Here is a 15,148-nt window from a genome sequence, read left to right on the forward strand (position 1 = left end):
TCCTACTGTACGATGTGACCCTGTGCCAGTAGAGCCCGTCGAACCATACGATACCCTGCATCTGGCATGGAGTTCTTGACCTCTGTGACAAGGGCATGGAGCTCTTCATCTGTGCACAAATACAAAGTACAGATACAAATCTCTCACAGATGAATTATTTTCACTCATCCTCCTGAACAGCGTTGCACGAGAAACACCAAGGAGGTTGGCAATAGATGGGCAATAGAAATTAAACATTTTGGACACCCACGTCAACGTCCATGGCCCAGATCTAGCTCCACTGTGACCGATTCCTCCTCCATATCCATCTGAGATTGTATGAGGTTGATTAGATTTGTAAGGGCTACCATTACATCCTCTGACACATGTATTATTTCTGACAGGGCATTAATAAATACTTGTTCTTGTCTGCAAATAAAATGTAGATACTCAATGTTCAGAGGCTGTCTCTCCAAGACGTGGACTACGCGTTCATAAAGTCGCTGAAGAATATACTGCTTGAGAGATTCCTAAATTATTTAAAAGAATAGATGTATTTTAGTAAACAGTCAGTATGTTATATAATGTTGCTTAAAACAAAAGTTTTATACAAAATAACAGATGCAGTTTAATGTACAGATCGTATATTATAAAATGCTGCTTTAAACAACAAAAAACTGTATGTTTTATATCGTATTCGAAAAATAAATGTGTTTTATTAACAGTTCTTGCATTTTAAGGTTCTGCAATTCAACACGGTTGCATATTTAAGCTGTGAATTTTTCAAACGAAAACATTTCACACAAAGTTTCATTGTAAAAACAAATCAATATTAAGTTTTCAGATTATTTTAAAATACGACTTTCACAATTTCATTGTTAAAAAAAGAAGCTATGAAATATTCAGACCGAGCATTGATGCATTATCGAGGCCTGCCGCTTGTCCCCCTCACCAGCAGGTGGTGCTGTCACTAGAGCACTGACAGGTGCAAGCGACTTTTCATCATTAGACCAAACGGTATTCGCCGAAATGGACCAAGAGGCAAGTACTGTACACGTTCATGATTATCTTAAGCTAATGAAGACAGAAAAAGTTCATTAACTTAGTTTTTGTGTTTATGATTATCTTAAGCGAATGAAGACACGAAAGCGTTGTTTACGTGTATATTCATTGTCAGCAGTTACTATTTATTAGGGGTGTAACGATACTTCGTATTACAATATTTCGCGATGCAAAAATATTATGATGTGCGTCGTAGAGAGATGGAGATATTTTACGATATGATGTTTGATTCGTTTCGTTGAGCGGTAAATACGCTACTAACTCTGCGCCAGCGCGTCACGTGTGCTTCTTACACATATAATCTGTCGCTGCCATGCTTTACAAACATTATGCTATCTTTCACAATCGCCAGTAAAACACAGCACACCCGAAGCGTGACTGCTGGAAAGTCACCGCGAAACTCACTACAAGGGCAGAACAAACCTGTTTATAACGTGCTAACGTGAGCTGCAATATAAAGTCATTAAGCCAAAATACACCAGCGATGTTCCGATCAGAGAAGTGATGAAGTGAGTTGTACTGTATATTAAAAGATTGAATGAAATGATCAAAACAAGTTTGTGACTTGCATGATTAAAGAAATGTAATACAGTTGATGTAAAATGTCTTTTTCAAAGATGAGCACTGTCTAAGACAGCGCAGCTTCAAATAGTCATGAGCCAATGGCGTTTGATCTTGAGCTCTGTCAGAGCGTTTCATTGGTTGAATGTACTGAATGAATACGCCCTTCACGAACGAGTCAAAATCAGACCGAATGAACTGGATCATGTCGCTCGTGGTCTAATATCCAGTACATACTGCGCTTTTCTGAAAAGTAAAGATAATGAACTGGTTTCTTTTCATTCTAAGGTAAAGTCAATTATGTCAAAACAGTAAAATATTTATATGGAACATTTACTTACACCAATTAAATTAGTACCTAAACTAAAACCAGTGTTCGAATTGAAGGGGGGCTGGGGGGATCCGGGACCCCATTAGGTCTCAGATATATTTATTTGAGTAAAAATGATAATGAAAAATGTGATTAAATTCATGTGTGAATTAATTATTTGCAATAATTTATGTTAAATTTGTTTATGTGCTGGTTGTCATTTCACTTTAAATTTTAAACTGAACAAACATAATTATTCAAAGTGTCAATCATCCAGTTGTTTTTAGGGAAAATAGTAAATCCTACATCGGTAAATAATGCGTGTATTATTCTGTTGGATATAAACTACTGTTCAAACGTCATTTCTGTTCACCAAGCCTGCATTCAGATCCAAAATTCGATCCAAAATACAGTAAAAGAAGCCTGTTCTTTTATGCAAGCCTGTTTTTAATAAATAGTATATAGTTATGCATATTATGATCAAATATATTGTGTATTTTGTATAAATTGTATATTGCGAGACTAACCCCCACCTAAAAAAAGTCTTATGGTGGGGACCCACCACTGACTTAAACTATGATAAATGGGGATGACTAAAACTAAATTGCATTTTAGTCAGAAGACTATTGTGTGGCTAAAACTAAATCAAAATTTGCTGTCAAAATTGACACTGATCTTTATTCTAATTGCAGTAATGCCTTACAATATTAAAATCCTTTATTAAGATGTATATGTAACGAGAAAAGTTACTGAAATTGCAAATAGTTTGAAAATAAATGTTATTAGAATTTCAGTTTCATTTTTTAATTTTGTTCAAAATATCGAGATGTGTATCGTATCGTGAACCCAGCATCAAGATATGTACCGAATGGTGTGCGAGTGTATCATTACACCCCTGCTATTTATTAACCTAAGTTAATCTATTAACAGCAAATGGGATATAAATACAATAGCATATCACACCTCACATAAGGTCAGCGGAAATGTGGCCCGCACTTTACCAGACACTGCCAATATGACCAGTACTGTACCGATGGTGGCAGTGTTTTTCCAGATCGCTCTGACGCCATACGAGGACTATTTATTCCTCTCTTAGTTTTAAAGAGAACTTGACAACCGTTTTGATGATTATGTGTATTCATGTAATGTGATGGTCATGGTAGTGAAGGAGTAATGTTATTATGTCGTGTTCGCTTAACAAGGATGCCACTGAAGTTCTGAGATCAGCAAGACATCTTTTGTCACTTTTGAGCAATCAAAGACAAAGAGCTGGGGGGCCTTCTACCAGCCAGGATAGTAACAGGTATAGTATGTATTATATCATGCACTGTGTGCCTGAAAGTCAACACATTCATTTTGATGATGATGAAATAAATCAATTAATCTGTGTTTGATGACATTATAACAGGCAAAGAGTCCAACCTCAGGGACAATCCTCTCTTCGCACAGAAATGACCAGGTCAGTACAAACCTATATTGCATTTATAGTACACAGCTGTTAAAATGTTTATGATTACTTAAGTGTATTACGTGATCTTTGTATCATTTGCTTTTGTAGTAGGGGTGGGCGGAATGACCAAAAATCGATTTCACGGACTGAGTAATTCCTAAAACGGGTGTTTGCGGCGCATCATACGCAGGACATTTCAATGCAAGATTTGTTAAAGTTTATTAAAACTATAAACAGCCTAGCAACACAATCTGACATCTGAAATACGTGAGAATAAGCATTATGTGAATAAGCACCTGCAGATCCTAGCACGAGCACTGTGGGTGAGAGAAGCGCCGGACTGGAGCGAATCACGAAACTACAGACATAGAAGATCAAAAGAGTTTTTGAATTGTTACGGGTTCATTCATTCACACGTATTTTCATCATAACGGATCATTTGCAGAGCGCCAAGTAAACCACGCCTACTTATTTACATTCCTCAGAATACATGGAATAGAAAAACCTCTAACTGTAGACATTTTCTTCTTCTCGATCTGGTTAAATTGTGTTTAATTACAAAATTGTCGTTGCTTTCATGATTGTTTTTTTATTATTCTACAATCTAGAAAAATATGAATAAGGAATGAACAAGTTTTAATTGGTAGTGTATTTTTTGTTACAATTTATAGTTGTTACAACTTCCTCAACAGGTCTTTTCCTGGATTGTTCTCAAATCACAGAGGTAAACGACGCTCTACAGAAACATGTCCTGTGCCCAAGACAAAAAACCCATTTCAGGTCATGTTTCACCTGCTGCCGACCCAATGTGAAAGGTCACCCAGTGGTCAAGATCAACTTCTGCATGCACAGGCAGGATTAGGACGCAGAACTGCCACCCTGGATGAAAACATGACTCATCAGGAGGTACAGTACATTATATAATTTGCCATTACAGTCCTTGTCAGTATAAATAAAAATGTATCAAGGATATTATTTTGTTGTCTTTGTAAATGTTATGTTGCTATAGCAATATGGTGGGGCAGCAACAGTAATCTAATTATATTTACTAGATATGTGATACTCTTACTGAGCTGTATCCAAAACTTGGAGGGGTTACTGGAGGCTGGCTCCTTTATAAAGCAGCAGGTAATAATAACTGCCTTGAATAACTGGCTAAAAGATGCTTACATAGTCCACAGCACAGAATAATAACAGAATACACAAATAAGTCTGTTCAAAAATGTACATACACCTGATGCATAACACTGTACGATGGTACCTGGACAATTATTGACAGTGTTTTATGGTAGATGTGAAGACTTGTTTGAGACGAGCCAGTTAACTATCCAATGGTCTTTAGAAATGTCCTCCTGAAAATCTTTGGTCTTCCAGCAACTTTTGCATATTTGACATCTGTCCAGCAGTGACTATATAATGTTAAATTCATCTTTAAACACTGAGAACAATTAACAGACTCATTGCGTTATCTTTTATAAATTCAGTTATGCTCTATTGTGGACTATATGTAGACATCTCTTATGTTAAATAACTTGTTCAGGGCAATACTAAAATAAAATCTAACTGTATCAATCATAATTTTATAAATCCTTTTATTTTGTTGAAATTAGTAAACATTTTCCAGATTATGCATGGTACAACTGTATGGATATATGAACACTTGTATATATATGTCCATAACTGTTTTACGGCTATGAATTTCAGGAGGGTGGGGAAGTCGTAAATTCAAAGTAGTGGCACCTACAGACTGTGGGTACACAGGCAGACTTGTGAAAGCTACCAAAATAAGAGAGAACTCAGTCCTCTACATAGCTCCTCTTCAGGATGAGTTAGACACTACTCCCTTGCCTCCATCTTCTGAAAGTTTCCGTTACATGCCAAAGGCAGTGTGCAAGAAATGCAATACATCATACCCCCTTCATGTCCTAACCAGTCATATTAAGTCGTGTCCTGATGTTGTCACGTTGGATGATGATGATGATGATGAAGCACAGGATGAAGCCCAAGATGAACAGGTACCTTCACTTAGTGTACTTTCATTCCTGACTAGTCCTAAATGTATTACTCCCAAGATTATCAATTAGAAAATACATACTGCATAAAATCTTATTTGGTAAAGAAAAAAACAAAAAGGGTTTCTCGATTTCTGCATTTAGAAAAAAGGGTTCTTGTGATTTGTGTATTACAGGCTGTCTGTCCTATATGTCAAGAAAAGATGCCCCTTGACGTCTTGGAGGTTCATGCCAGTGAATGTGGGGAAAGGTGTGCAAGCTGGATAGTATTTGTTTTGTGAGAAACAGGAAACTGTGCTTAGTAGTATCCTTTGTCCTCACACTGTAAATTGTATTTTAAGTGTGTAATGTTTTCTCTTTTGTGTAGAACAATTGATAATACAATGAATGATTCTACTGAATTGGCGTTCATGGACAATGCAACTAACAACAGCACTGAAGTGACATATAGGAATGATGGTAACTAAGTTAGTACTGTAGCAAACAAGTAGACATGGAAAAACTAACAACATATCTGTTGGTCTGAAACAAAGCTCCTTTGATCTTGCAAGATTAAGGAAAACATTTTAATTATTTACCAGAATGGAAGAACCATCCAGATCCAGTAATGGCTGCATCGTTGTACACACAAGAAATCCTCAGTCTCCACGAGACAGGGAAACCTCTTTTAATGTCCATGGATTTAAGATTGTGTGCTCAAGATCAGGAGAGGGAACTTATTAACTTCTACAAGCAACGAAGTGTAGAGTGGGCATGTCCTGTTAAATGTAAACTTGAAGGTACAGTCTAGAGAAAATAAAGATGTATACACTAGAGAATGTTTACTGTAGCTCATATGGTGTAGTTATGATGTCAGAGTAATATTACGGTATATGTTCATTGTTTTCAGGGGACTCTGCAGTTGGTGAAGGAGTCACCAGACACTTTTTTTCAACAGTTCTTCAAAAACTGAAGTATAGTTTCAATTTAAATTTGGGTAAGCAGTTTATTCATTTATGCTGGACTACAAAATTTACTTTACTTTGACATTATTATTTCATGATAAATGATGTTGCTCATTTGATGTTTTCTATTAACAGCAAACACAGGCGTAACACGCTTCTTTGAAGGAGAGCCAGACCATTTGGTGCCTTCTTCATCACAGCTTCTAATAGAAAGCGATCTTTTCTTGGTAGCAGGAAGAATGCTAGGCCACTCCTTTTTGCATGGTGGCCCGTGTCTTACAGGCCTCAGCAGAGCTTTTGTTCATGTTCTGTTTCACGGCTCTTCTGATACAGCCACTTTGCAATTGGAGGACTGTCCAGATATTGATATACGAGAGACCATCAGCTTTGTATGTATATTATTATAAACCTGGTCTTGTTTTGGATCATTTTTTGGTTGTATTTGGAATTTGTTTGGTATGTATTACTACTATTATTATTGTTTAGCTCAGTGGACAAGTTCCATTGACCGAGGACCAATACAGTAAAGTCTTAGAAATCTGTTTGGCTTGGGATCTTCCTGGTCCAACAGAAGAAAACAGAATGTGGCTTTACGAGCGTCTGCTGTCACATGCGGTAAATATCATTTTTTTTTAGATTTTACTTCTATACATTTAGATGTTTTTTTCAAAGTTACAAATGAAAGAGCCTTCATTTTGTGATTGAGCTCATTATAAGTTTAAATTGACATACACCTGTTTGTAATGGCACTGCTACACTGTTACTGTTAACATTGGATTTTCTGTTTCTTTTACTTTGCAGGTTCTTGGGAGAAGAACACGCCAAATGAAACAAATCAAGCAGGGACTGAAAGACACTTTTGTTTGGCCCCTTCTTACTTACAGGAAGGATGTAGTGTTATTCCCCAAGGAATCTGAGGACCTATGCACCCCTGAGGTAAAACTGGTGAAGAGGACTTAAAATGATCTTTCTCCTTTATTAGCTATATGATGTTTATCATTCTAAATTCTCTTGGCAAACACACATATCTGATCACAGACTTGGTTTCTGTTACTGGTTTAGATGCTACTTTCGTGTATTGCCTGGCCTAACGCAAGCAATAAAGATGATGATGATGACGAGTATCCAGCTGATACAAAGGAACGGATTGCTGGATTTTTAAAGCAGTTCATCGAGTCAGGTACGTGTTTCAGAGCTTTAAGACCACAGCAGTTTCAGTTTTTTAAGAGTTTAATTCTATGTGACCTACAGTAAGTGAATGTTCGGAGTGGTCAATACAGATGAATATTATATATTAAAGCAATAAGCCCCGCGAAGCCGTGGGTTACAGTGCATTTTATAACAGCTAAGGGGCGTTGTTAGGCACGACGCGAAGCACTGTAACCCACTGCTTCGCGGGGCGAATTGCTTTTATAAAACGGTTAATCCATATGCATAGTAAGGTTTCATGAAGTAAAACACAGCAAATATTATGTTATTATTTTAATAGAAATATATTCTTCCGCCAAACAAAGTAGTTCCTCAGAAACAGGTGTGGCTACAACAGTGCGGTTGCCAAGCAACACAGACGCAGCAAAGAACACAATGAAAAATATGCTTAAAGACTATGGTGTTTATCTATTAACATTAACATGTATCTATTTTTATACATGAACATTTGTGTTTTAAATGTGGATCAAATATGCTTGGAAGCATGCTTAAAGGTGTTTATTAAGATTAATCTGGATATCGCCATTAATTGTGCAATTGTTGAAAAATGGATCCAACATATTTGCACTCCTCTTTGCTGTAAGAGGAGACTCCGGTTCTGAGATGCGTGTTTTTTGCGCTGTGCCAGAGGCAAGGATATTGCTCCAGCATCTTTGCTTATTGTAGTTTGGCCGCCAATATGAATGCAGGGAAGATTCACATTTATGCCCTGTGACTGACATAATTTCTCTTGCCTCCAGGCCAGCATCAGACAGTTTTTGTACCGTCATGCTTCGCAGGAAGTGGTTGGTGTAAATGGTCTCCGTGCCAGCTGCTTTACAGATTTGTGGCAACATATAGACAAGGAAGTTCACCCCCATGGGCTCTTTAGTATACCTAACGTTAGGGCAACGATTTTTTAAAACCTTGTTGCATTGTAACTGTTGTCAATTGACAGCAAATAATTTTTACAGTAAAGGCTACAGTAACCAGCTAACAGTTACACTGTAACAAAAATATATTGCTGGCAATTGACAACAGGGGATCATAATATGCATCAAATAAAAAATATAACTTACATTTTATTTAGTTGCCATTAATCCTTTGTGTAATTTGTCCGCTTTGGGTGGAGATAAAAGGTCGGTGGATTGGGGGGCATCAAGGACAGGTATTTTTCCAGTGAAGCGACAGGACACAGCAGATTCCCTGGTGGCGCAAACATAAATCCCCGTTAGGGATGTTCATTTCAGATGCTCGTTAACCGAGATTTTTATATAAATCGGACGTTGAAAAAAAATCGGACATTGAAAAAAAAATATTTTTATATAAATCGGACATTATAATGCTATATTTTACACCAAATTTTCTTAGATTGATTTAATTTATTCATTACAGTTTATTTAAATGCTCAACATAGGTAAAATGTAGGCAAGTTATGCAAATGTACTGAAGATATCAAATTAAGTTCTGACAATCAGATGTATTATTTATTCATATTTATATCATATGTATACAGTAGGAAGATAGACAGCATGTATAATAATGACGTTTTAATATGAACAAACAGTGAGAGTACAGTATTTGACTCGTGTTATAAACTGGTGTTCATGGGGTCTGTACTGTAGGTGTTTATCGTTTTCACTCTCTATTAGATGAGCAATATTCGTGTGTTGCTCTCTGTCTTTAGGTTTGTTTATTCTCTATGTTTACTCCTCACGTGTCTCCCAAAACTGGATGTTAGCGCGTCACATCAAAGTATTCAAGCGGCGAGCGTCATTGCTTTTTCAATGCAATTTTCACCTTGGCTTGCCTGAAGTTCAATTTTATTAAAGCTATTAACAGCTTTTACAAAACAACCTGACTTCTGCAATACGTGTTGAGAATGAGCTTTTTTCTATGCTGGAGCAGATCCCTGCGGGTGAGAGAAGAATCGCCGGACTGGAGCGGATCACTAAACTACAGACTGAAAGAAGGTCAAAAGAATGTTTGGGTTCATTTGTTACGGGTGGATTCATTAATTCGTTTTTTTCAGAATAGATCCCGATTTGCAGAGCGCCGAGTTAAACACGCCCACTTATTTACATTCCGCGGAATACACGGAATAGAAAAATCTCGGAACTGAATATTCTGCCCAGCCCTAACTGATAATAGTAATCAGTCATAGGGTTTAACTATCGGTTAACGGTTAAACGATTAATATGAACATCCCTAATACCCATAGACTTTCTTTATTTATTTCGCCGGCTTCTTTGTGGTTTTTTGTGCATTCGTTGAAAGACAGTGTTGCATACTTCTGCCCGTTTTCGTAGTGGCAAATAATAAATGATTCGGGCTTCAGACGATTACCTTGTTTAGCTCTGCGTCCCATATGCAGCTGCACATCAAACCAGACATTATTGAAGAGACCCTCTGGTGTATTTGGATTTAGTGCCGGAGAGGGGGTGATTTTCTCAAAGTCTGCCACCGTTAACGCGGGATGGTGGGATGATTTGTCACGTCCTTCTCGACGTTGTTGCTTGTGATAAACTCAGGATCTTTTATCAGACACCAGGACCAGCGGATCATTGATGTGCATTGGTTTAGGTCAGTTTTGTTTATTGTTTTAAAGTCAATAAACATACCTTTTTCGGCAAACCAGGACTGAAAACAACGAACAGACCACATAGTCTGTTTATGAGTATTCACGTCATTTCTAGACTTTTCGATGTTTTCAATTTCTCTTTCATTATTTTCAGTGTGTCGTCTTTGTTGTTGGTCTAATTTGTCTGTCATGTCAATCTCTTCCCACCACTCATCCATGCTTAGCCCACCAAATAAATCAAAATTCACAACAAAATCTGACATTTTGACAATTATTTTGCTGTACGTAGCAAGAGTGGGTCAGTGAATCTAGGTAATGCGGTCAGCCATTATATATCGGGGTATTTTATAACGGCTTAGATCTCCGCTCAACCAATCAGAATCAAGGACCAGAACTGACCGTTTTACAAATATATATATATATATATATATATATACACAAACTTTGTGATTCATCTCATGTGAATTTATGTTTAATTTCATGGTTGTGCTTTATCATTTACACAAATCGAATGCACCTTGTATGCACAGAAGGTTGTAGATTTACATAAACAGGAAACTTAAACTAAACAAAAGTGATTATTATTTACAACCCTTATGCATTTTCAATGCACACCAATAAGGATATTAATTGATATTCAATGAGAATTTCAAATGAAATGAATGTTTTTGAACCGAAAATAACTCTTAAGTGGTTTAAATTTACAAGTATGATATGAAACTGACCAAAAATCTTTTAATCACTTTTCAATACTAACCAAGTTTTATGGACCTTCATGCTGCCTTTGTCTCTTTTAGAATTTTTTAAATAACTGTTACTTCACAGTTTTTTTTGCCCTTTCAGGATCCATCAAGGATCTTAAAAACCTTTTGCGGTTCTGGGTCGGATGGGAGCGTATTGAAAAAAACATGGCCGTGGAAATTGTAAAAAGTGATCTCCCACGATCCTCCACCTGCTTTTGTATTCTTCGGCTACCAGGCCACTACACAGAGTTCCACTCCTTTTCAAAAGACTTGATCATGTGCATTGGTGTTTGCAAGTATGGTTTTGGGCTTGTGTAATTTTAAGATGCACAGTTAAACATAACGTTCCACTGAAACCTTGTTGTTGAAGTACTTTGTTGTAGTACTTATGTTTAATAAGGATTTAAATGTTAAAATTAATGCAAATTAGGAGTCTAGCAAATACGTGTTTGTTTACTATCGTGAAGCAGTAGGTTACAAAATAGTTGTATGTTTTCTAACATGTACAAAGCTCATACAGTTACTAAGTACTTAAATGTTGAAATTAAGCAATAATGTTTACTTCTTGAATAAAACATGGTTTGTGCTATGTGTACAAAAACAAACAAAGCAACAGTTAGCAGCTTCCTTGTTCATATTATGAGCCATGAGGTATTGGTGTTTCAATAATAATAGTAGAAGTTTGCATGAAAAAAGTGATCAGAATTGTTCCAAAACTGCCTGGCAAAACAAGTGAGGCTGAATATATGTCCCAGCCAAAAGTCTCTGAATGTCCTTTGGGGTCTACGATTTCTCTGAGTGCTTGCATTTGTTCATTGGTCAGGGGACATACAGTTGTAGGCACAACAATATTAGAGTGTGGATCAACACTCAGTCGACTGTCCTCCCAGTCAATGTGCGTATGCTCAATCCCTACAGAGAGATAAATAGTAAAGCATGTACCCTCATGACATTAACAATATAATATTTCTTCAATTTGATTCACTGTCGACATGTCTAAAATAATGAAACACATATACCTCTATACCAGGTGCAGGTACACTGGATACTTCCCAACACCCACAACTGGTTAGGGGTCATACTGCTTTCAGTTCGTATTGGGTGATTGTCCCAGGTGGTGTGGAAAAGGTGGAGACCATCTTGAAGTCGTGGGAGAAATACAAAGTGGCAGCAGAACAGATGAGTAGAGTCAGAAACATCAAGGTGTCCAGCTTCTTCCAAAGCATGGAGAACATCATAGTACACGGATGCCCAGACATCTCTCCACAATCTCTCTATACTGAAAAATAATTTGTAAATTCAATTATATCAATTCAGGCAGTTAAGTCCATGGAGTCAGGGAAAATAAGTAAAATTCATTTTAAAAAAAAGTTGCCCCTGTGTAACGAGTGGAGAAACGACACGCACAACTCTTTCAGTTCTCTCAATGCCCCGGAGGGGAATTTATTAAAGGGTCGGCCAATGGCCGGTGGTGAATCCAAAATTACACAAAAAGACAGTGTCTCGGTGCGCCGGGGTACGGAGCGGGGTGGTGAGCCGTGCTCTTCCTTGATCCCCGTCTGCGTGTAGTCCCTCGGGCCCGTGCAATCCCTCGTGTCTGTGAAGTCCCTTTAATCCGTGCGGTCCCGTGTGCCCGTGTAAATCCTTGTGTCCGGCAAGTCCCTCGTAGAGTCTTGCTGCGGTAAGCGTGGGTACGTGGATGCTGTCGGCCGTCAACAGTCGGAACCTGGGAGAAATCACAGGAGAAATCAACATTAGGCACTGGCATGTAATGGAGTGGTAGCCTCCCGTGTTGTCTGTACAACTGGCTTTTATGCCGGTTGAGATCATTCTCTGACGACCGACAGCTGTGCCTCGTTACCTCTCGCTGTTGCCATGGCGACGCTGATTGCGCTAGGGGTGACTCGCCACACCCCCCCCCCCCTAAGCGTCGACTTGTAATGGCTGGACGTCCTGCTGCTTGATGTCTGTGTCTGTAGGGGAGGGGTTTTTTTCTTACCTGACCGGGACGTCCAACCTGACCACATCCTTGACAGACCGTCGGCATTTCCGTGGGAGGCCCCGGCCCGGTGCGTCACCGTGAAGTGGAAGTCCTGGAGCGCCAAGAACCAGCGGGTTATCCGGGCATTCGTGTTCTTTGCTTTTGCCATCCACTAGAGAGGTGCATGGTCGGTAACTAGGGTGAAACTCCTCCCCAGTAGATAGTATTGCAGCTCCAGGACTGCCCACTTTATGGCCAGGGCCTCCTTTTCAACAGTGGCGTAGCGAGTTTCGGCGGGGGTGAGCTTCTTGCTGATATAGACCACCGGGTGTTCCTCACCCCCGCGATTTTGCGATAACACCGCGCCCAGGCCGGTGTCCGAGGCATCGGTCTGAAGGGTAAAGGGGCAGCTGTAGTCTAGGGCGTAGAGTATTGGTGACGACGACAAGGCCTGCTGTAGGGTCTGGAAGGCCTGTTCGGCCGCAGGGTTCAAGCTGACAGTCTCTGGCTGCCCCTTTTTGGTCAGGTCGGTCAGGGGACTGGCTACAGAAGAGAAGTTAGGGATGAAACACCGGTAGTATCCAACCAGTCCCAGAAAAGCTCGTACCTGGTTCTTGTTCCGAGGTCGTGGGGCTTTCCGGATGGCCTCCACCTTTTTCTCCTGGGGTTGGATTAATCCTCTTCCTACACGGAAACCCAGGTACTGAGCCTCATCGAGCCCCAGGTGACACTTCCTTGGGTTTGCGACCAACCCTGCTCTCCTAAGGTCGACCAGCACTCTCCGCACTCGGTCAAGGTGTTCCCCCCAGCCCTCCGAGTGGATGACCAGATCGTCTATGTACGCTGCTGCATAAGCTTGATGGGGCCTTAGGAGGATGTCCATCATCCTTTGGAAGGTTGCTGGAGCCCCATGGAGCCCAAACGGGAGTACCTTGTACTGCCAGTGTCCCGAGGGGGTACTAAAGGCTGTTTTTTCTTTTGCGTCTGGGGCTAGTGGTACCTGCCACTACCCCTTCGTCAGGTCCAGGGTGGTGATGTAACGTGCTTTCCCCAGACGATCGAGAAGCTCATCCACTCGGGGCATGGGGTATGCGTCGAAACTGGAGGCCTCGTTTAGTCGGCGAAAGTCATTGCAAAAACGGAGAGTGCCATCGGGCTTTGGGACCATCACTATGGGGCTCGACCAGGGACTGCGGGAAGGCTCTATCACCCCCAACTCCTTCATGCGGGTGATCTCCTCTTCTATAGCCAGTCGGCGAGCTTCCGGGACCCGATAGGGCCGCTGCCTGACGATGAGACCGGGAGGGGTCCGAATCTCATGTTGGATGATCCTAGTCTGCCCGGGCCTCTCGGAGAAGATGTCGTGGAACTGACTGACCAGGTTGCGAAGATCTTGCTTCTGAATGGCGGATAAGTGCTCTCCCATGGGAATCTCTGGCGGCTCTTTTGCTGCGAAAGCGGCCATCTGGGCTGGCGGCGCTATCCATCTCTTTTGTAGATTCACATGGTACAGCTTCTCTTTTCGCCGTCCCGTTTGACGAACACGGTAGTTGACCGGCCCCACCTTTTCCACGATGGTATACGGCCCACTCCAGGATGCCAGGAACTTTGAGGTGGCCGTCGGGAGTAAGAGCAGCACCCGGTCACCTGGCTGGAACTCCCGAGGTTGGGCGGGCCGGTCATACAGCCTCCGTTGGGCACGCTGGGCCTCTGCGAGGTGTTCCCGTACCAGAGGCATCACTCTATCGATGCGGGTCTTCATCTGCCGTATGTGCTCGATGATGCTGCGATGTGGAGCTGGTTGTTGCTCCCAAGCTTCCTTGGCCACGTCGAGTAAGCCTCTAGGTTGCCGGCCAAAGAGAAGTTCAAACGGGGTAAATCCTGTGGAGGCTTGGGGCACCTCACGGACCCCGAACAGCACGTACGGCAGCATGAGGTCCCAGTCGCGCCCATCCTCTGCCACCACTCGTAGTAACATTCGCTTCAGGGTTTGATTAAACCTTTCCACCAGTCCATCCGTCTGCGGGTGGTACACGGATGTGCGAAGCTGTTTTACCTGTAACAGGTGGCAGAGGTCGACCATCAACCGGGACATGAATGGGGTCCCCTGGTCCGTCAGTATCTCCGAGGGGATACCCACCCGGCTGAAGAAAAGGAACAACTCCTTTGCGATGGCCTTGGACGTAGCCTTCCTCAGGGGTATGGCTTCCGGGTACCGGGTGGCGTAATCGACTATGACCAATATGTGCTCATGTCCCCGGGCAGACTTGGGCAGCGGTCCCACCGGGTCCATCCCCACGCGCTCGAAGGGTACCTCGATGATGGGTAAAGGAATGA

General features: G+C 40.9%; 1 protein-coding gene across 2 annotated transcripts; it reads left to right on the forward strand.

The window, feature by feature from the left end:
* The first annotated feature begins 888 nt into the window (after window positions 1-888).
* On the forward strand, window positions 889-11,426 carry LOC306906381 (uncharacterized protein). Of its 2 annotated transcripts, none has more exons than XM_079477729.1 (15): window positions 889-1,020; window positions 3,115-3,215; window positions 3,321-3,371; window positions 4,055-4,268; window positions 4,415-4,490; window positions 5,067-5,377; window positions 5,551-5,624; window positions 5,742-5,833; window positions 5,956-6,153; window positions 6,264-6,350; window positions 6,454-6,707; window positions 6,805-6,933; window positions 7,120-7,254; window positions 7,381-7,498; window positions 8,268-8,589. In XM_079477729.1, the coding sequence occupies exons 1-15, from the start codon at window positions 1,009-1,011 to the stop codon at window positions 8,396-8,398; spliced, it is 1,983 nt and encodes a 660-aa protein (XP_079333855.1). In that variant the 5' UTR covers window positions 889-1,008; the 3' UTR covers window positions 8,399-8,589. The 2 variants fall into 2 exon arrangements, with proteins under 2 accessions (XP_079333855.1, XP_079333854.1); XM_079477728.1 differs by lacking the exon at window positions 8,268-8,589 and adding an exon at window positions 10,931-11,426 and having other exon boundaries at window positions 987-1,020.
* The last annotated feature ends 3,722 nt before the right edge of the window (window positions 11,427-15,148 follow it).

The sequence above is a fragment of the Barbatula barbatula genome (genome assembly GCF_947034865.1).
Source record: "Barbatula barbatula genome assembly, chromosome: 17".
Taxonomy (NCBI): Eukaryota; Metazoa; Chordata; class Actinopteri; order Cypriniformes; family Nemacheilidae; genus Barbatula; species Barbatula barbatula.